At 44.6% G+C, this 22,629-nt stretch overlaps 1 protein-coding gene across 3 annotated transcripts in view; it reads right to left on the bottom strand.

The window, feature by feature from the left end:
- ITPR2 (inositol 1,4,5-trisphosphate receptor type 2) overlaps positions 1–22,629 on the bottom strand; it is a 340,554-nt gene that overhangs the window by 154,137 nt on the left and 163,788 nt on the right. For all 3 annotated transcript variants that reach the window (XM_075004401.1, XM_075004407.1, XM_075004412.1), the window contains 3 exons: positions 15,474–15,599; positions 7,760–7,888; positions 7,025–7,145 (listed from right to left, as the gene is read on the bottom strand). In XM_075004401.1, the coding sequence (XP_074860502.1) occupies positions 7,025–7,145; positions 7,760–7,888; positions 15,474–15,599 (376 nt within the window). The remainder of the gene's footprint in view (positions 1–7,024; positions 7,146–7,759; positions 7,889–15,473; positions 15,600–22,629) is intronic.

Below are 22,629 nucleotides of genomic sequence, written 5' to 3'. Positions count from 1 at the left end.
CTGGCATCATACGGCTTAAAAGGGCTAAAGAAATAGACCAGAAGAATTTTTTTAAGTCTGCTATTGTGAAGTAATAAAACGTAGAGATGGATCCTGCCATGGCTTACTTGTATGAGTAACCTTATTTTTTTCTGTCATGATGGTAGTAGTAAAGTCAGCCTTCTGTTACTGAAAAGTCCTTCACACAGCATTCTCAGAGTATGTCTACACAACAGCCTTATTTCAAAATAAGCTACTCCGGAAGAATGTATGGTGTCTACACACAGTACAGCCTATTTTGAAATAGAGCCATTGGATGCACTACATCTTATTTTGAAATAGGCTGGCTCTGGTTCCCTGTTGAGCAGCCCCTATTTTGAAATAAGTTGAAATACAGTAATCCCCCCAGTAGGTGTGATTTTGATTTCTGCTTAACTCACATTAACACACCTTAAGTTCAAATCGAAAGCACGCTAGCCCTCTGCTCCCCCAGCTGGGGGAAGCAGGGGAGAAGCCCGGCCAGCAGACAGATGCGGCAGCACAGTTTTTCCCAGCTGGGAGAAACTGCACCACTGCACCTTCTGCTCACTCAGTTCCCCCTGCCGTTTCCTGGCTCCCCTGCATTACACAGGAAATTTGACTCACGTGGGTGTTGCGACAAGTTGAGGGTCTGTTATAGGTACTATTTCTCATGGAATGATGTTTACCTATTTCAAAATAAGCCAACCACTATTTCTAAATTACTTTAAAATAGCACTTTAGTTGTGTAGACACTAGGAAAATTATTTCAAAATAACTTTTCTGTATAGACATACAAGAGTGGCGTCTACACTAGCCCCTTCCTTCCAGAAGGGGCACGGAAATGAGCGAGGCTGGAAGATGCTAATGAGGTACTTTCATGAATATACAGTGCCTCATTCATATGATGAGCATATGGCAATTAGAAAGTGCCACTTTTGAATCGCGTGCTGCCTGTGTAGATAGGGGCCTTTTGAAAGGACCCCTCAGACTTCAAAAGCTCCTTTTTCCTATTTAGTTTTAGGAATAAGGGGCTTTCAAAGACTGGGGGGGCCCTTTTGAAAGGCCTCCATCTTTGCAAGCAGCTCATGATTCGACAGCGGCGCTTTCAAATTGCCGTGGCTGCCTTTAAGCTAATGAGATGCTGCATATTCATGGAAGCGCCTCATTAACATCTCCCGACCTTGCTCATTGCCATGCCCCTTCTGAAAGGAAGAGGTCAGTATAGACATAGCCAATATGTAGAGATTTCATACCAGGAATAAGACGAGATGTCGACAAGATGCATACAAGGATTAAGGAATATGCTGTAATTAAGACCTTTATAATAAAAACTGTAACAAGGATCTTTATAAATAGATTGGCAAAGATGCTGTTCGTAGTGCAAAACTGCTGTATAAACCTCATTGAAGTCAACCGAGTGTCTAGAGCAAGTATCTGTGATTCCTTGCAGGTAGGAAAATACAGAACAATGTTAACAAATACTTTACAGACAGCGGGGATGATATATAAGTGTTTAGCCAGTGTGCTACTCAATACCTTGCAGAGGCAGGAATAGCTTGCATTGGAGTACTATGCCCTAACAGTCATTGCTTAACTAAGCAGCACCATTCACTGTTTGAAAAAGGACTCTGGAACACCATTTAGCTTGGACACTAACGGTCTGATCCCACACCAGGAAATCAATGTGGGTTGTGTCACCCGGCTTAATGGAAGCAGGATTGGACTCTATTACCCAGACATGCTCTTCTTTACCTGCGTAATCTGTATAAGGCAGGGTCGTGGAACATGGGAAAATAGTTAGCAGAAGGTAGATGTTTATTGGTCAGTCCCTTTGGGATGAGGACGGGAGACATCTTGCAATGTTCCATGTGGAAATATGGATATTTCACTAGATTGTTTAAAATGAAGAAAGTCAGGACTGGCCTCAAGCCCACCAAATCTTTCAGGGCAGGGACTTCCAACCTCTGGTGTGTGTACCTCAGGGGATGCATAAGACACCTTTGGGGGTACATGTGAGAAATTGCACAATGCTGGGTTTAATTAATTACTTTATTTATTGCATTTTCATAATAGGGTCCTCACATGAAGTTTTAAAACCCTGTGTGGGAATTTGTTATATAAAATATGGTACTTAACATACTTCAGGATGTACCAATGAGAACACAGAGATGCTGACGTACAGAATCCACACCTCCAGTGATTATAGCATGGGTTCAATTAACCAGTCTAATGGAGCTCAGAAACTGGGCATGGTGAGATAGTCAGTTGTATGTTACTATATATCTGTATATAACAATGAAATATGGACAGACACTCACACAAAGTATCAGTGTTGAGAAGGGTAAGGATACTTGGAGAGTAGTAATCTGGTAGAGGGTATGCAGTAAGAAAAGTTTGAGCGCCTCTGTTTTAGGGATTATGAAATATGAAACAGAAAATTGGGAATTAATTAACCCGAAATAAATTCAATTGCTCCTTTTCTCAGTAGTTTCTCCTCTACTGCTTTCTGAAAGATTCACAATTTCAGAAACTTATAATATATATAAAATATATATTACATTATAATATATAACATATATATATTATGGTGATGGGGAGAAAATATTTTAGCCATTTCTAGGACTAATTTGATTTTTTTAAAAGGAGACATGACTACTTTGTAATAATACAGATAAATCAGTTCCTCATCTCTGTGATATGCTGTGGCAATGCTTCTCAAAAATCCATATGAACTGAAGATGCATTCCACTGCATATTTATGTTTTGCATTATTATTTACACTACTGTAAGCAAACTTCTACTTTGCTGCAAAAAAGAACTGAAGTTGTTTTGGTACTTTTGCACTCCACATCCTAAATCTCTTAGCACCTGAGAAAGGTCTACAAAATGAGGCAAGTCCCTGCAGCTGCTTTCTGAACTGAAGGCAAGCAAATCTGCCTGGATATAAGTATTAGAGGGGTAACCATGTTAGTCTGTATTTGCAAAAACAACAAGATGTCCCATGGCACCTTGTAGATTAACAGATTTTTTGGAGCATAAGCTTTCATGGGCAAAGACCCACATGCATCTGACAAAGTGGGTCTCTGCCCACGAAAACATGCTCCGAAAAATGTGTTAGTTCATAAGGTGCCACAGGCCTTCTTGTCTATTTTGCCTGGAGATAGGAGCAGTAAGTGAAGTCAGAAACACTTATGACGTTTTTGCCTGGTGGTCAAGAGGACCTGAAACCTCAGCACTCTAAAAAATTAGCTTTTGCAAGCTTGCCTTTGGTTGACCTGGAAGATCACGTACATTCCATCAGTACTCTTATGACAACAAATGCAGCTATCTTGAACTCTTAAAGCAATACTTACATCCACCTGCCAGCAATGTAACTTGAAAGCACTGAGATAAACATACATTTCTTAAACTTACTCTGAAATAGGGCTTTTAAAAGTGTATTACTGACATGGATTTTTGATAGCCCAGGAAATCTGAACCTAGGGCTACACAAAAGTTAATAAAAAATATGTTTGTTCTTTCAACACCACACTAAACTTCTCTTGCAGCAAACACTTTTGGTCTCTGCTGTAAAACTGCCTAGTACACATTTGGTCTGAAATAGGCAAAATCTTTTCAGAGTTTTTTGAAAGCCCATTCTGTGAAGCATGAAGGTCCTAACACTGAACCTGTCAAACATTTAGTTTAGAAAAAAAAAAAAACACAGATGAGTGCTTATATGTGTAGCCTAAAGTCGAGCCTGGTATTGCAATTTGTATTAATGAAGAAATCTTTATCTAATCTTCCCTTGTGGACATGCAGCAGAATTTTGTGCTTGATGGAGCAGTACACACACGAGAAAAGGAATACGCTGTACATTATCACTAGGGATCAGAATGTCAAAAGTGGTCCACAACTGCCTCTGGGGGAAGGTTTTGCAAAGAGCTCATGCTCCATACGAGGCAACAAAACAGCATCACAATGGAAGCACCTGAGTACCAAGCACCGTATGAAGATGCTTAAGTGGATTTTGAGTCCTTCCGAACATTTAGCTTCAATTGTGGCTGCTGAGCAACTGAAAAATCTGGTCATGCTTAGTTCAATAGTACAGCAACAGCGTACAATCCCAAATCCTTACCATACACAAGTACTTGGACGTCAATGAGGCAACCTACATGGGCCAAGTATGCAGGATTTGCTCCACTGTCTTCCATGGGATTTGTGCAGAGATTATGAGAGTCAGAATTTGGCTCACTTCTCTTCCCCTACTCACACAGCTCATCCGTTTCCAATAGGCCGAAATCCACCTTTGTTACCTTCATGCAAACCTAGAGATTTCAGTTTGGCTACAGGAGGCTTCAGTTAGTGCAGAAGACACACTTCGGAAATGCCAGCAGGATTTAGCATCACATATACAAACGCTGCATACAACAGTAGGTTTAAATTTCAGTTGCATGTACACACTGAGCAATTTGCAGAAAGCTCTCATTTTCCGCCCCCTTTGCTTTCACTTATTCAGTCCCCACCAAAATAGATCCTCATCCATCACAAACTTCTTTCTTTGCAAATACAGATCTGAACAAGTGGTAATACACTAATCCAGGAGGTAACTTTATGGTACAAAAATGCTTCAGCCCTCTAGTTCCATCCCTGTTTGATTCCACCTCCCAAAGGCAGTATTCTTCTGATGGCTTATACAAGTTGAACTTCTCAAATCCAGAACTATCTTATATGGCAACATCCATAATCCGGCATGATTTAGTTAGCTGGATGACCACTTATTATGGGTGCAGCCAAGTTTCTTCTGGTCCCATGAAGTTTGTTTACAGCCACCAGTCCTGGATATCCATCTTCTGTGTTATTTAGCTGTAATTTAGCTCTAAATGTCTTCTAAGAGCCCAGTAAGCAGTGGGAGTGTGGGGTGATGTGCTTAACAATATTAGCCTCCTGTGTTCCAGCAAATTCTCACATTCAGCACTGGTCAGGTCCCAAAGATGCTGGACTAGAAAGTTTCAACCTGCACTAGGAATGAAAGATGGACAAAGGGAAGGATTACTGCCACCAGGGGAATCATGCACTTAAGGGTTTGTAGTACTTGGCCCTCTATTTGAAGCTGTTTGATCAGCAGGATAAGAAACAATATCTACACTTTTTAGAAGGGTAGCTGTGTTAGGGGGTAGCTTCACAAACAGCAAGCAGTCTTGTAGGACTAACGTATTTAGGACTCCTTGTTATTTGTACAAGTTTTTAAGTTCTCCTGTCAGATGGGTCAATCAGTTTCCACAAGAAATAAAAATGGTTTGCTACTAAATTACTGGTCTAATTCACACAAAATGTTAATGAGATGCATTGGCAAAAGCATTCAATGAAGCTACTGTAAAATACTTCTGAAACTTAAATTTAGAGTCAGTTGTTGCAACGTTACAGTTGCCCCAACTGTCCAACAGTGGTGTCCTTTAAAATATTTTTAAAAAAAAATTAACCTCAACTATATTTGTCAAACTTCTGACATCCTGATTATGTTCCTCCCCTTCTCATTCTTCTTGTCCACAAGTTGTCTGCTTGATTTCAAAACTACTCAAAAATGAGGAACAACAGAAAATGAGGTTAGAATAATAGAACTGATTGGGCTGCTCTGGCTGAGCAGGTTTCAAAAGAGAGTGTGTTTGGGAAATTTCAATCAAAATTGCTCATTTTTAGGAAAGCTCTACCTCAAATGACCTTTACCTTCACAAAGTAAGATTTTAAAACCATGTTTTTTGTGGAAACTGGGCTCTAAAACTGAACCTTTGCCTCCGTTAGCTAAATAGTTGTGACAGTTCTTTTTAGGATTAAATTCCTGCAGAAGCAACATTTACAATCTTCTGCATAAATCATGATATTTTAATTCTTTTTAACACTTGTAATTGCTATGGATTAATTGTTTAGTAGATTTTAATAGATGAAGCATTTACTTGTTTGGTGGTAGGGTGGCGCTATTTTTGAGGCTTTACTCATAGCAGTAGTCCCCTTGGTTTCAAAGTCAGTAAGGGTCACATACTCCAACCCTTAACAGATTCTGTCTCAGCACTACTGAATTATGTAGCTGACTTAAAGACTGAATGATGATTTGGAGCACAAGCAGTGGAATACAACTCCACTGTACACTGCAGCTAGGCTACTCAGACCGGGGTAAGTAAGGGCTCCTACTTACTCCTTTTCCTATGCATGAGAGTAAAGAGCAAACAGGGAAGGTCAGGGGGTTGGCAGAGTTTGGGGTTCAAACCCCTGGCCAGGACAACTCAGCAAGCATGAGAGTCAGGCCAGCAATAAATTAACTTCCTACAGGAGCAAAGGGGAATAAATGAGGTAACATTGGTTGCTTGGTCCACTATTCTTTCCCTGAGACATTTCCCAGGGTGATACAGCTATGTACCACCTCCAATGACAGGCTCTGCCTTACCCCAGATGGGAGTCCACAATGATAAGAATGCCTATGGTCTGACATAGTTTTAAGATCATTTTGATAAGAGAAGATTATGATGTAATTAATAGTGTAGATTAATACCCTCTGCCTGAAGTCTAATTCTACTTTCACGTACACCTTTGAACAATGCCATTCACCTTACAACTCCATTGAATGAGACAGAGTCACATGTGAGGGAAGAAAATGAAACTTGGAAGTTGGAGCTTCTGAGACTTACAGTTCATGAAGAATAGATTCATCAATGGCTATTACACAGGACTGACAGCAAAAGAGTCCCTAGCCTCTTTTTGCAGTAAGCTGGGAATGGGTGACAGGGAATGGATCACTTGATGATTGCCTGTTCTGCCAATTCCTTGTGGGGAATCTGGCACAGGACATTATTGGCGGCCGACTAAACGGACCTTTGGTCTCACCCTGTATGACTATTCTTATGTTCCTATGAAATTATAACACAATTTCCTAGTCGTTTCCATGCCTCTGTTTCCAAGAGGCTTCAACCCAAAAAATAACGTACCAATCCCAACTCAGATTTGTTTAAAACAAAGAAGAGAAATAATGAAGTAAAAACTTGGCACCTACCCACTTCAGCCAAAGTTTTGATACATGACTCCACTGAGGCTTTCTGTACTGGATTCGGCCAGGTACAGTTGTAAATTCTAAAAGCTGACTGAAGCAGTTGAATAAAAACTGGTTGATGTGTCTGAAAACAAAAAGGCAAACAGCTGATTTTAGAGACTTTAAAATCCCCTGACAATTACCCTAGGTTTTGCTACCACAAATTACATCTATGACTTTTAGCCCATATATTCAAATTACAACTCAGTTAACCCCTTGTCACTCTTCAGTGCAGGATACAAGATAAACCAATTTGGTATCCTTATAGAAGAGCCAAATCACACATTCCTTACTCAGTCAAAATTGCCACAGATATGAAACAAAATAGCATATTGCACAGGAAAGAAAATGGGAGATTCCTTGGGCCCCAAATGTGGGGAACTTTCCAACTTAGGCCACAAAGACTTTCTCCCTCAGAAATAAAAAAAAAAAAAAAAATACTTCCCAATCTTATAAAGTGATCATTCATACAAAGTCCCAAAGAAGATGCATAAGTCAAATGTAAAGCTCTGTGGAGCAAGAGTCCTTTGCTACATCAGGAACAGCAGAAGTATGTTCTGTCAAGGGCACATTAGTGTGAATCATGACGAGAGGGAGAGCAAATAAAGAAGGAAAGTTGCAGCATTCCCATCCAGAGAATGGAAGAAGATTTATTAATTATCTGAATTAGAGATTGGCTGTAGTCTTCCTTGCTCTTACCTGGAGGCTGGTGCTGTTATCTGAAAATGGAGAATTGAAGAAGCCACTCACAATGTTCATTACTGGTTCTGTGACATACTTCTCTAAAGACGTATCTGCATGTTTCCGGTCTGTAGTTGTGTTGCAAACCTACAATGGAAAGAAAATTGTTATTGTTGTTTACCTGTGATCTTTTAAAAGAGAAACATACAGAGAACATTATAATTCTTTTTGGAAAACATTTTTATATTATATATATATAAAATAAAGAGTACAACTTGACCACAAAGGAGTTTTCTGTTTATCATTGTTCCTTGGGACTCCACTCCCTGCTGATGCCTACCTTACCTGAATTAACTCCTCTTCTGAGTTAGCTACTCTTGCCCTCACCATGAAACAAATACATATGTTAGATAAATCTGGTCATTGCTCCAGGTCCACACATCACATGCCACTTTATGCATCTAGACAGACTCAGGAAGAGAAAGAATCATTCCTCCAGATGGGTTGGAGGAGACTCTAGAGAGACGAAGAGATAAATATACTATATTAGAAGGATGAGAAAAGATCACACATGGTTTTGGTTACTATAGCCGGGTAGGAAAGATGGAGCTCCTTCAAAGTAAAGGATTTACAAACAAAACCACAGTCAAAGCAAACAAAAGGAACAAGAAAGAAGCAAGCATGGACACAATACAAGCAAAAACCTTTCCATTCAGTCAGCATAGGCCAGCAGCAGCCTCCATAGGAACAAACTGCAAAACTAGTCAAAGACGCACCCATTTGAACATGTGAGCTACATGGAAGAATTATCATGTCACAGTGCTAAGTATGTGAGATGTGCAAAAGGGAAGGAAGGAGAAGAGGACATTGGGAAAGGGCTGGAATTCAACTAAAGTACTTCTTAGGCTAATTCATGAGCTGTCAGAGAATGTGGAATGATTCAACTTCTGTACAGCATCCTAAAAGACAGCAACCCTAAAATTCATATTTTATGCTGAATACATACATTACGTTTAAAAATAGAATTTTCAGTGGGGTAGGAGATTTGATATGTATGGAACTGAAGCACAGAGAGAGTAAGTATTTAGCTCACAGAAGCTACGTCTACACTGGGATGCTGTGTCAAAATAGCTTATTTCAACATAGCAAAATCAAAATAAGTTATTTCAACACATAGCATCCACGTGCCCTCTGGGGCTGGTGCCATCGACAAAGCAATACATCGAAATGGGCCCCACAGGGGAGCGTCTACACACAAAACCAGCCCCAATCGGAATAAGGGGGCTAGGAAAGCCTGCAGACAAGGTCACAGGGCGGACTAGCCCTTCCGGGGCTACAGCAAGCCACTCCCTTAAAGGGTCCCTCCCAGACACACTCGGCCTGCACAGCATGAGGTCCGCAGAGCCAACAACAGGTTGCAGACCCCATGCATGAAGCATCAGCCCCCAGCTGCAGCAGTAGCAGCAGCAGCCAGAAGCCCTCAGGGTTATCTCTGAGGCAGGGGCTGTCCTGCTCAGCAGCATGGAGGAGGCCGCCCAGCACCTCCTGGAAGACAAGCTCTCCTCTTTGGGGGATGAAGGAGCCACCCTAGACCATCATGAGGCCGTCCAGGGCTCCCTTCCTCCCCTGCCGGGTGCGCTGCCACCTATGGAGGTACCCCACCAGCATGGAGTGGTAGGAGCGGCTGGTCCTCGAGGAGTGGGACGACGACCGCTGGCTCTGGAATTTCCGGATGAGTCGGCAGACGTTCCTCGAGCTCTGCCAGCGGCTCACTCCTGCCCTGCGGCACCAGGACACCCCTATGCGGCCCTCACCATCGAGAGTGGGTTGGCATCGCTGCTTGGAAGCTGGCCACTCCAGACAGCTACCGATCCGTAGGACAGCAGTTCAGTGTGGGCAAGGCCGCCATTGGGGCCGTCGTCATTGAGGTAAGAAGGCGGGGGAGGGGACCCCTGGGGGAAGGGTCGAGGGGAGGGTGGCTGGGGGAGGGGGGATTCTGGGAGGCGGGGGGGAGCCAGACACACCCTGCACTCCCCTCATGGGTGCTCATGTCCTCTCCTGGCAGGTGGTCCGTGCGCTGATCGCTCTGCTGCTCCTCAGGCTCGTGCAGCTCGGGGACCTGGATGCAGCCATCGTGGGGTTTGCTGGCCTGGGGTTCCCCAACTGCTTTGGGGTACTGGACGGCACCCACATCCCAATTCGCGCCCCGGAGCACAGTGGAGGATGCTTCCGGAACAGGAAGGGCTACCACTTGGTGGTCCTCCAGGTCATGGTGGACAGCCGGGGCCACTTCCAGGACATATATGTTGGCTGGCCTGGCAGCACCCACAACGTCTGCATTTTTAGGAACTCGGGCCTGTGCCGCCAGCTGGAGGTGGGGACCTACATCCCCCAGCGGGAGATCCCTCGTAGTGGTTACAGCCTACCCTCGTAGTGGTTACAGCCTACCCTCTCCAGCCCTGGCTTATGCGCCCCTACAAGGGCCACCTCAGCGCCAGCCAACAGGGTTCAACACTCACCTGAACCATGCGCACCAGGTGGTTGAGTGGAATTTTGGCTGTCTCAAAGGCTGCTGAAGGTGCCTCCACACCCGCCTGGATGCAGGGCTCCCCAACATCCCCCAGGTTGTGGGCGCATGCTGTGCACTCCACAACCTGGTGGCGAGCAAGGGGGAGGCCTTTCTGCAGGGCTGGGCTGTGGAGGTTGGCATGGCCTACCCCCAGCCAGCCACCACCCCAAGCCACCAAGCCGACCACGCGGGGATCCGGGTACAGGAGGCCCTGCAGGCCCATTTTGACCAGGCTGTGGGGTGAGCACCAGTGGGGCCATCCCAGTGGGCCACTCACTGCCCCCACACCACCCACAACACACTACTGCTCCCACACCCACACTACTGTGCCCTGAGAGCATGACACACGTTTTTGTTTTAAAAATAAACCCAAACATTACTGAAACCAACAAAAACGATGAATATTTTTAAACAGGAATGGGGGAACAGCTACTAAAGGGTGGGAGGACATGACAACTATGTACAACGAGGGGGGAACTATATACAACAAAGGAGGAGGCCCAGGTGGCCCAGTCCTTGGCCACCTTCCCTACTGTTCAGCGCCCAGCATGAGGGGGTGTGACCCACGCCTGGGCCGGAGGCCCTGTCGCGGCTGGGTGGGGGCCAGGAGGACCAGCAGGTATGGCCAGGCCAGCTCCTGAGCCCTGTGATCCTCCTCCTCAGCGGGCTCCAGGGCAGGTGGAGGGCGGCTGAGAGGGACAGCAGCTGGAGTGGCAGCATCCACTCAGTGATCCACTCCAGGGTCCCGGCAATCCACTCGAAGGTCTGCATGAAGGACCCCCAGACCTCCTGGCGCCAGGCCAGTGCTTGCTCCTCCACTTGGAGGCGGTGCTCTCACACCTCCACCTGGCGCCAGAGGGTGGCGAGGACCTGGGGGTCAGCGGACACCCGCATCTGGCTCCAGTGATGGTAGGCTCATGCCGGGGCCAGTCCCTGCTCTGTTACCTGGCTGCCACGGTGTGATGTCCCGGGTGGGCTAACCCCCGGTACTTCGAAGTGCTTGGACAACTTCAAAGGCCCTTTACTGCTCCTTTACCTCTCCGAGACTCCTCACTGACAGGCAGTTGCGGCAATGAAAAGAAAAGCATTCCCTCCTCCCACCCCTAGTAACTGCTCTTTCAGCTCACTGGAAGAGAGAAGACCAAAGGAGTCTTCTTTCTAAATATTTCGAGCACTACTGCAACATCTTTTCACAAACTTTGAGGAGTAAAGGGACTTCAAAGTTGTCCAAGCACTTCGAAATACCAGCAGGTGAACCACAGCTAGACGCGAGCCGGCACTTCGAAGTTTAACACTTCGAAGCTGCTGCAGGGAGGAATTTGCTAAATGAAGTGCTGCATATGCAGCACAGCACTTCATTAATAAACTCCCAACACCCTCCTTACCATCGTCCCTTTGAAGTAGGGAGGTAGTGTAGACACAGCCACTCTGTTCTTGAGCCCTGGTACTATGTAGAGGCAGCTCAGGAATCTTAGACACCATTAGGTCTTGAGTATGTGAAGCCCTGTGATGACATAGGTGTGGTACCAGCAGCAGTTCTTGGTGTTGAGATGACTGTACTGATGGAGTTGGTGATGTTGTCTACGTTAAATGAGCCATGGTGTTTGGCATACCGTTCACAGAGCCCATGCTTTTGGCCATACAAATGGAGTCTTTCCCAAGGCAAGGTTTCCATCCATGTCTCAACCCAACTGACACCAATGTTTCATTGCCTATGTCCATGGGGTTGTTAGGCATGCTCTACTGAGATGATATTGGCAAGCTCTGCATACCAGGTTTGGATGACTTTGGTATCATCAATACCAACGACACCGAACAAACTGGCCATCTTTTTCAGGTGGTTCAGGGCTCACTCTGAGGACTCACAGCTCTCTTGTTATAAGTCTTGCAGGAGTGGCTCACAGGTGCCTTTGTATGCTTACAGCCTTGGGATGCAGTGGGCTGCAATGAAGACTCTTTCTCTCTGGTGAATCTCAATGCAAGTCTGAAGATGGATAGAGAGCTGCTTCCATTAGAAGAAGGAGTTTAAATCTCAGCTCTCTGTCCTTGCAAAACCCCAAGTTCAGCAACTGGCAGAAAACCACATTCCTGAGAACTGTGGTTTTTCCACCAACGCAACAACCTCAGTGAAGATATCCCTCCAGTACCAAGATGGCCTGAATGAAGCTGAGACACCTATTAAAGCCCAAAGAACTGAGAATACTCCACCCCAGGGTGATTCCCAGAAAAGGGTGAGCAAGGGAGATTAATAAAAATTAAAATAAAAAATATTAAAAACAAAAAGAAAAGACAAGAAAACTAAGTTACAGCAACAAGAGAAACTGAAAGTGTTTAGTGGGCTGCAGTGGGTGGGGCACCATTCCCATTGGTCACCACCCTCCCTCAGCAACAGTGGCAGTAGAGGCCACAGTGGGAGGGAATGGAGGCTGTAATGGGGAGGCTGGGGGAGCCAGGGAAGCTGAGGGGGAAGCCAGAGGCTGATCACACTGCCCCCTTTCAAAATGTTGCATCCCCAAAAATTTGGGGGAGCACCCCCCCAACCGTGCACCTCTGTGGTAGAACCTTGCCCAGACAGACAGATGGATGGACACAACAAAAATAATATATAAGATTCCATAACAGAATGGCAAGCTGGTGATTCTCCCTCATCCCTTATCCCCCCTCGGCTATCGGATTTTGAATAGGTTAACAAATCTGCTCAGCATCTTAAAATGGAAAAAGTAAGAGATCCAGCACAAGGACACCTCGAGCCATCCACCACCTTAGTGCTCTCCAGTAACACAGACTCAAAGTTCCAAGACTCCCCACTGACAGGCAGTTGTGGCAGTGAAAAGAAAACCATTCCCTCCTCCCTCTCCTAGTAGCTGCTCTTTCAGCTCACTGGAAGAGAAAAGACCAAAGGATTCTTCTTTCTAAATATTCTGAGCGCTGTCGCAACATCCTTTCACAAAGCTAAGAGCCTTCTAATAGTCCTGATGGTTACATAAAGATGATATAGTTGCAGAAAACAGACCTGAGGAAATACAGTTATCAGTCCAGCAGATCTGGTTACCCAGAGGGCCTGGCTTCTGAAGCATGGAATAGAAGAGAGCATTTCTGACATGAGGGGGGAGTAGGAGCTACTAACCAGGAAATGAAAGGCACTAATTGGACAGCTACCCAGAGGGCTTTGCAGGAGAGCAAGACAAAAGTGCACTTTTGCTATTCTTTCTCAGAGGAAAAAAAAAATAGGGGGAACGTGCACAAGCAGACAGAAAATGAATAAAGGAACGGTTCGCGGGCTAGGCAGCACAATGCATTAATAACGTTCTCCCTATTTCCCTCTGAAAATTTGGAGGTTAATTGCTCCTATTAGAGGACAAAGTACAAATGAGCTTGGTCTAGCTGACGCAGATACCTCCACATCATTTTGCATAATGTAATGCAATTGGTGGTCTCGGTCAAGGAAAGTCGCTGTGTTGGAGGAGCAGAGCTAGGTAAGGAAGCGCCTTCCTATGTAAGCCTGCTTCCATAAAAGTGACCTGTTTACAAAAGCAAAGCAAAGAGAGGTTTGTGGATGCTGCTCCTGGAGAGACAAAACTGCGCCATGACAGCAAAGAGAAACCCCGATTTTGGAGAGGGCATTAAACAGAAGAAAAGGCTGCTGGCTCTAAGTCAGAGAGGTTAAAGCCTAGAATCCTCTCCAACAAGGATTCTGATTTTCATTCTCAGCTGAGCTGCGATTGCCCACAAGGTGCCTCACTGCAGGAACAGCCGCAGAAACAAGGCAGACAGTAGCTGTCCAGGGTTTGCAGAAGTCTCATTACTGATGGCCTTCCCCAAAACAGAGACGCACACAAACACTGTCGCATTACCCTGTTCCCTGAAACACTCGGCCTAAATAAATACATAAATAAAATCAGTTTTCTGCTTCACCACAGGGTGAAAAGGCCCCTGCACCTACTGTACTGCACAAACACCTGAACTTATTCTTCTCTCGGCTATAAATCACGCTAACTGCAGGAGTGTGCCGTTTTCTTCTGATAGGTTTCAAAGAAACCATGTCATGAGGCAATATTATTTTGGTGTGAAATCTCCTTGCAAAGTTGAATTGCAGTTCTGTCACCTCTTTGTATAATTCAAACCAAAGAAAGCACAATGAATGGGAATTCAGAGCTCATAAAATGTGAGGGACAAAGCCGGGCATCCAGGAGAGGTGTGCTGTAATAGCGGAACAGGTCTCACTTCCAAATAGGGATTAAATCTAGGGCCTTCGGCATTAAAAGCATGGGCCCATATGACTTATGTAAATAACTCCATTACCGTTAGTAATAAGCTCTTATAACTTACGTGGCTCAGTCTCGAGAAAGCAAACAACACACTAAACCACTGGGTTCCATAAGGTTACTCAGGTCTCTGCTCGGGCATCTTACTCTTCCTAAACTTGCAAAAACACCCACCTCGGCCTCCTGTGAGCAGAGACCATCAGTTGTCACAGGTCTTAATGTACTCAAGTGTCAGCTACAAAGACACCCTTTAATTGACAGAGCATGACACAGAGGCCACCATTAGTTGGGGGTATTTAATTATAACAACAGGCAAGCTCCCTCCATGGCCCAGAGCAGCTACACAGGATACCTTACCACGGTACAGCACTACTGTCAGAGCACTGCTGCTGCAAGCACTACATGAGATAGTACCATGCTTTTCCAAATTACAGTACAAAAGTCTATGGAGTCTAGCTCCATGACACTATCAGTTAGTACTCTAGGCCTTCTGAAAGCCTAGGTTTGAAGCCTATAGGAATTTTCCGGGCTAAGTCTATACCACGAACTAGACCCAGAATGACTATGATATGAATCTTACTGATATTCCTGGAGTCTCCCCTTCCCACTGTCCACAAAAATCCAATTTATGCCATTAGCTTAAAAAAAGAAAGAAAGAATCCCCAGAATTCTGATGAGCCTTGTTAAAAGGATGCCAGCGCTCAAGATAAAACAGGTTAACTAAGAAGAACATTGTAATCAAAATTACGGGCCATTAAAGAAGATTTCATTCATTTCAATGTCTCCTGCATTTGAAAGTATGGTTAAGAGAACATAGGAGGTTCAAGCAGAAAAGTTGTTTCCTGTTCAGATATTTTAAATGCGCATCCTGTAATGTGTAATGCATCACACAACTTACCCTTGCCATATCAACAAGGAAGTTCTCAAATAATTTCCAAATGTGGTTACTAGCATAGATTTCCTTCATTTCCACCTCGGTATCCACGTAACAGTGATTGACAAAGTTTACGTATGCAATCTTCACCTGTTAGGGCACCAAACAAAAAACCACCATAAAGATGACACAGTGAAAAACATCAGCATGTAAAATGCTTTAATACAGCTATGATTTCATTGCCTTGTGCCAGGCCTGCCAACACGGGGGCAAGTGGAGCAGCTGCCCTGGGGCTCAGCAGTACAAAAGGGCCTGGCACTCCTGGTCACTGCCACAATGGCAGCAGCCAGAGTCCTGGGCCCTTTAAATTGCTGCCAGAGCACCTCACAGCATGCTCTGGGCAGTGCTGAGGGCTGGCGGGAGATGCGTGCTGGGGTGCGGGGGCTGCTGGCTGCTCCCAGCCATGACCCTTCCACCAGAGACCTCTGCCCCTTCTCTTGGCACAGAGCTGGCCCTCCTCTGCCTTGTCCAGGGGCCTGGCTAGCGGTTTTCCCAGTAAGCTGGGTGGCTGCCCAGGAGAAATTCAGGTGCCACCCAGATAATTCGCAGAGTGCCCACAGCCACCCAGAGCTGGCAGCATGCATTTCCATTGGCAGTGCACATCTGCTTATGCCTTGGGGCACATAACAAAATGTAGTCTGCCTGTGAATGAAAAAAAAAATTGAAGGAAGACTGCAACTAGGCTGTCAGCTCCACTGCCCCATGCACATGCATTCTGACACACTTGCCTGATACCACACATAAGGTGTGCAGCAGATCTAGGAATACAATGCAGAATTTCCTGCATCCTACTCTAGTGCCTTAAAATGGAGGGCAGAGATGTTCCCTAGGAGAGTTCTGGCCATAAAATGGAAGCATGGAACTGGCATCTGAGGTCCAGCGTTGCCCCCTTTCACATAAGAACATAAGACTGGTCAAACTAGGTCAAGCTCAAGGAGTCCGTGCAGCCTAGTATCCTGTCTTCTGACAGTGCCCAGTGCTAGAAGCTTCAAAGGGAATGGACAGAACAAGATACGCATCAAGTGAACCATCTCCTGCTCTCCGGTCATAGGATCTGGCAGTCAGAAGCTTAGGCACATCAAAAACATGGGGCTGCACCCATGTCCAGCTTGGCTAATAGCTACCAAAGAGCCCACCCTACAGGAACATATCTCATTCCTTTTTCAGCCCAAATGTAATTTTACCTTCACAACATCCCATCAACAAATTCAGCAGGTTGACTGTGTGTTGTGTGAAGGACTTCCCTTGATTCGTTTTAAACCTGCTACCTATTAAATTCACTGAGTGCCCCCTGGGTTCTTGTGTTACGTGAAAGGGTAAATAACATTTCCTTTTTCACTTTCTCCTCACCCCCACTCATGGTTTTATAGAACCCTTCCTCACTCCTGCCCCTGAGTCAACTCTTTTCTAAGCCGAACAGTCCCAGTCATTTTGATCTCTCCCCATATGAGAGCGGTTCCATATTCTTAATCGGGGCTGCCATTAGGGGGCAGTGGCCCCTGGGCCTGGCGTTTCAAAGGGGCCCAGAGCTCCAGCCACTGTTGTGGCTACTTTGGCAGTAGTAAAGGCCAGAGCTCCAAGCCCCTCAAACACCACGGTAGTCTGGCTGCAGCTGCCCACGGCTGTCAGGGAGTAGGAGGGGCCCAGTGCCACAGTATGGACAGCACCAACGGCCGACTGCACGTGACCCCCGCCTTCTGCTATTGGTCCCGCCCCTTCCAAGAATAAAGCTGGGTCCCTCCCCCCCACCTTGCTCTGCCACCCCATTCTTAATCATTTTCGTTGCTCTTCTCTGTACACTGTCCATTTCCAAATATTTTTGAGATGGCGTGACCATAACTGTATGCAGTATTCAATGCATGGTCACACCAAGAATTTATATAGTGGCATTATGCTATTACTGTCTTACTATTTATCCCTCCCCTAATAGTTCCTAACATTCTGTTAGCTTTTTCAACTGCCTCTGCAAACTGAGCAGATATTTTCAGAGGTCTATTCAGGATGACTTCAAGATCTCTTTCCTGAATAGTAATGTGGACTCCATCATTTTGTATCTATAGTTGGGATTGTGTTTTCCAATGTGTATTACTTTGCATTTGGGAGCATTGATTTTCATCCGCCTCATAGCACTCGGTATTGGGGGCAGCAATGAAACAGCCAGACAACGGAGCATTTCAGCAATTCTGGGCTATGGAAAAGCTCACAGGTATGATCTATGCTGTATCTCTGTGGAGATGCCATACAGAAAACAGCCCCAAGTTCTATATCCAGCTCTGCTAGAAGTGTCCTCGTGCAATCTCACTTACCTCAGCCACAAAATGGGGGAATGCAAACCTGAAGGAAGATGATTCAAAAACAGGAGCGTAAAGTACCAATAATTACTAACACCCGTCAGGAGAAGAGATATGACTAGACCTCTGTTTTCTCACGGTTCCCAGCACATTACACCAAAGGAGAGGGTGGCAGCTGCAGTCATTATTGCTGCAGAATCCTGCCAAGTGGAACTCTTGCTGCATGCCTGAAACCTGCTCATGCACCCAATACATCAGGGAGATTTGTAGAGCTGGAGCATTCTCAGTGCAGATAGAATGTAAGAGGTTTGCCACTAAAATCTCTACTGAGTACTAACTAGCAAATGGTGACTTTTCAGAGGCTTCTGGCTGCCAAATCTGGGTGTATTTTCACGGGGAGAGCAAAAGGCACATTTCTGACCATAAGCTTATATAGCTTGTTGAAGTCAAACTCCTGCTCCAAATCCTGGAGGCACCAGAGAACTTCAAATGGAACGGTTGGAAAAAATTTAACATTGGCAAAACCATCTACTTTCCCTGAGGTGTTTGAGCCACTTTTGCTGAAACGTTGACAAAATAACTGCAGCCCGAGGTAAAGAACAAAGATGGAAAACTTTGATACATATGGCAAATTTGGCCAAGATCTAAAAAATGAAAATGGGAATTATTAATGAAAAAAACGTAAGGTGGCCTGAGCAACTGGGCCATGTCTACACTAGCCCCTCCTTTCAGAAGGGGCATGGTAATGAGGGATTTCGGCAGATGCCTGTGTAGACAGAGGCCTTTTGAAAGGACCCCCTGATTTCGAAAGACCCTTCTTCCCATTTGGTTTTAGGAAGAAGGGGCTTTCAAAGTCGGGGGGGTGGTCCCTTTCAAAAGGCCCCATCTACACGGGCGGCGTGCATTCCAAAAGCGGCACTTTCAAAGCATGCGTGGCTACCATTATGCTAATGAGACACTGTATATTCATGGCAGTGCCTTATTAGCATCTGCCGAAATCCCCCATTACCATGCCCCTTCCGAAAGATGGCATCTAGTCTAGATATGGCCTATAGGGGTCTCTGCCAGCTCACCCTGTAAACACTAAGTGAGGATTCAAAATTAAGGCAGATTAAATACAAAAGACTCTAGTTTAGATGCTGAGTGTGCAGAGCTAACATGGGAATACCAGTCACAGAAGGTTCAGTTTGCTATTTTCATACAGTTGTGCCACCTTCCCTGCTTTCTATTTTCAACTCTTTCTGGTTCTATATTCTCCTCTAAGGCTCACACCCTGCATGCAACATTGTAACAGGACTAGAGCATTTGGAATTCAGCAAAGGGGCTCTTTGCTCACAGAGCCGAATGATAGACGCTCTCCTTTCAATACAACTTCATATATTAAGTTATTTATATACTGCCGTCTCTTTACAAGGCATTTTGCAGGGAGATTAAGACAATCTCCCAAAAGCCTCCAGTGCAACTAACTCAGGACAAATAGGACAAGGTAGCAGACAACAGTTTAGATAAGGTAGGATGTGGGGATTATTATGAAGAAAAAACTGCTTAAAGTCTCAAGGGGGAGAGCTGAAAAAGAAAGGAAGAGATGAAGAACAATAAGGTGAGAGGAAGAGATGAAGAACAATAAGGTCAGAAGACTGGGAAGAGAAACAGATGCACAAAAGGAGGTAGGTGAAAAGTACAGCAGAAATGTCTGTGGAGGAAAAATTACATACAACCTTTCAGGTGAGAAGCAGATACATAAATGAGATGCTCAAAGACGAGAAGCCAATGCAGAATATGACGAAGAGTAAAGGGTAAATTAAGTCAGCAGTACCATTTTGACGTGAAGAATAGCCAGACAGGAAGTTGCAGTAATAAAGAATAGAGGATGGGGAATGATGGTGGAACAAGGAGAAAGGGGATGGATTTTGGTGATGTTAAGAAAGAAGAAATGACAGAAGTGAGAGAGAGAGACTGGACTGAGAGCAAGAGTGAGAGGATTCAGAGGAGAGTAAAAGGCTGCAGGCCTAAGAGACAGAATGACTAGGTGCTGCGAAGACAGAGAGAGAAGAACTGTGTTAAGAGGAAAGATAAGCCCAGTTTGGTGAGAAGGAATTTGAGGTGGCAACTAGACAGCCAGCAGACATGAAAGTTATCATCAGGCATTTCAAAGCTGGTGGACAAGTGAGCCCAGTGAAAGCCTGCAAGTTCACAGGGGATGCCAGTTACAAGGGCAGCGATTTTTGAGAATTCTGGAATAAATCTCCTGTAAAAGTTGGCAAACTCCATGAATCTTTGGATGCTCCAGGATATGGTTATTCCTGGATACCTTCTGAGTGTCAATCTATTGACAGGTTTGACCCCAAAATTTCAGCACAAATGCTATAGCTTGCTCTGGCAAAGAACAAGTTCTCATATGCAGTTGTACTTTTCTCCCTCAATGTTTGGTGTTTTCCTTGGAGGACAACAATCTATTCCCATGGGAATCACTGAGCCCTGGAGCAATGACAACATGAGTCCTAGTGATGTCTGTACTTACCCCAGGGATTCAATGGCTGAGGTTGGCCTGAACAAGCTGGATCATAATCTGACTTATCTGATCTAGCGGTGTGAGCCAGGAGTAAAGACCAGGTTGTGATAATGCCAAGGATCAATGCCAGAATGAAGAAGCAAGAAACAGATACAAAGACTTGGTCTTAAAGGTCTGGGCGGCAAAAGGCTTAATGTCTAGTTGCTCAGGCAAGGGATGGGACAGGAAGAATAGGATGCTTTATATCAGCAGGGTCCAATCAACATTTTTCTATTAGTCATGTGACTCTACTGAGTCAGCTTCTGTGGGTGAGGGGTACTAGCAGCAGTTCCCTCATCAGACTGTGCTGAGTGGTGGTGCAGAAGACAAAGTTCCCACTCAGCAACCCAGTGGGCTTGAGTTTCAGATCCACAGTGCCTGACAGAAAGGTTCCTCAAGATGTAAGACTAGACAGACAGGCTAAGTCTGGGCTACCTACCTCATCAGGGTGGTTGCCAAGAGGCAAGAGTAGAGGCTGGAGTAAAGAGACCATCAAAAGAGGAGAAAGAAAGGGCAAGGAGCCTCAAAAGGACATGATGAAGAAACCATCAGCAAAGTGAAGAGAGAACCAGAGACATGGAAACCAGACCAATAAACAAATAAATAAATAAGAGAGAGAGAGAGGCCAACTGTATTGAAAAGAATAGCCAGATTAAAGACAATAAGGACAGAGAAATAGCCCTTTCATATATTCAGGAGGTAAATGAACATACATGTAATATATAAAAAAATTAAAAGAATGTTAATGCACTAAAATAAACAATGAGGATAAAACAAAATATGGAAGAGCTACTCATTAAATGAGCATTGTCTACCCTGTTTCCTGAATAAGAAAGGAATCCTGTGGGTAAAAAAATTGTATGTGATCATGTGAAAACTATACCATAATCCATAAACATACAAGAGGGCTAAAATTAAAGTTGAACAGGCAGCCTTAATTATGGTGTTCTCTAGCTTTTGAATATTTGACCTTCTTAAAAGTATATTATATATATTACACGTATACTCTTAAAAAATACAGCGTGTATATATCCATCCAAAATATCTTCATTTTCTTTTACAATACTTTAAATGTAATGTGCAAGCGGTGCTTTTCTTGCTGGTACCGGCACCTCAGCAACCCCAGCCAGGGGATTGGCTGTGGAGTGGGGAGCCAGCTGAATACTGGCTCCTCTTTTTTTTTTTTTTTTTAAACAAAAAGGCGCTGTATACAAGTATAAATATAATATATATCAAAATTATTTTCTACAGCCCTACAGCCCAAAGTAGGGACAATAGACAATATATTTAGCATAGTAAAGAGAAAAGTTTTTTCATCTATACTAATAGCAGTGACTTAAATAAATGTACATATTTTCAATCAAGAAAATATGTTACTGTGATAATGATGACCATCAACCATGAAGAGCTTCTTCACTGCCAAATTACCTGATCCTGTAAAAAAAGCAGAGCTCTCCAGTCCTGCAATTGATAACTCATGGGCCAGCTGCTGCGCCAAGTCCTGCTGACTTCATCACCCAAAACACAGAGACTGACCCAACCCCTGCTGAAATCTCTGAAATATAGGTGCTGCTACACCCCCTAGCTTAAAGTGGTTTCCATGATATACAGGGTTTGCAGTTTGGTTCACTTTGGTGCAGCTGGCTCAGCACGCCCACTGTACAAATTGTTTCAGCACCACTCCTATGGAACGCTCCTTTCGGCCTTGCTGAGAGCTGAATTCGACCATGAGTTTGTACTGCTAGAAGAAGCCACATTCTGGCCAATTGGCACACCTCATGGTAGTGCTGAACTTGGCTTGGTGGTGTTTGCTGGACTAAGCTGTGAATAAAGGCATTTGACACCCTGGGAGAAATCGTGGCCCCTCTGAGGCAAAACTCCCATTGACTTCAATAGGGACAGGATTTCACCTCATACCTCCCAACCACTGGTGATATTTTAGCATGGCAAACTCCTTCGTCATTGGTCTCAGAGGGGTGGCCATGTTAGTTTGTATCTTTGCAAAACAAAGCAAGCAGTCCTGTAGCACCTTAAAGACTAACAATTCTATTTATTAGGTAATGAACTCTCCTGGGAAAGATCTACTTCTACAGATTCTGGAGCAGAATGTCATTGGATTGTTTCATTCAACTGTTCACTTCTGGAAAGTGTTCTGGTTTACGCTCTCATTTGCGCATCTTAAACAGCCCAGGTGAACTGGCGAGACTGTTTTCTGAACAAACATTCAGTCTATACAATTTATAGAAGTTCTGCATCTCTTTTTTTATTCATAATAATT

This window comes from Carettochelys insculpta, chromosome 1 (genome assembly GCF_033958435.1).
Source record: "Carettochelys insculpta isolate YL-2023 chromosome 1, ASM3395843v1, whole genome shotgun sequence".
NCBI classification, from domain to species: domain Eukaryota; kingdom Metazoa; phylum Chordata; order Testudines; family Carettochelyidae; genus Carettochelys; species Carettochelys insculpta.
Note: the sequence above shows the minus strand (reverse complement) of the source record. Positions and strands in the feature narration are given on the sequence as shown.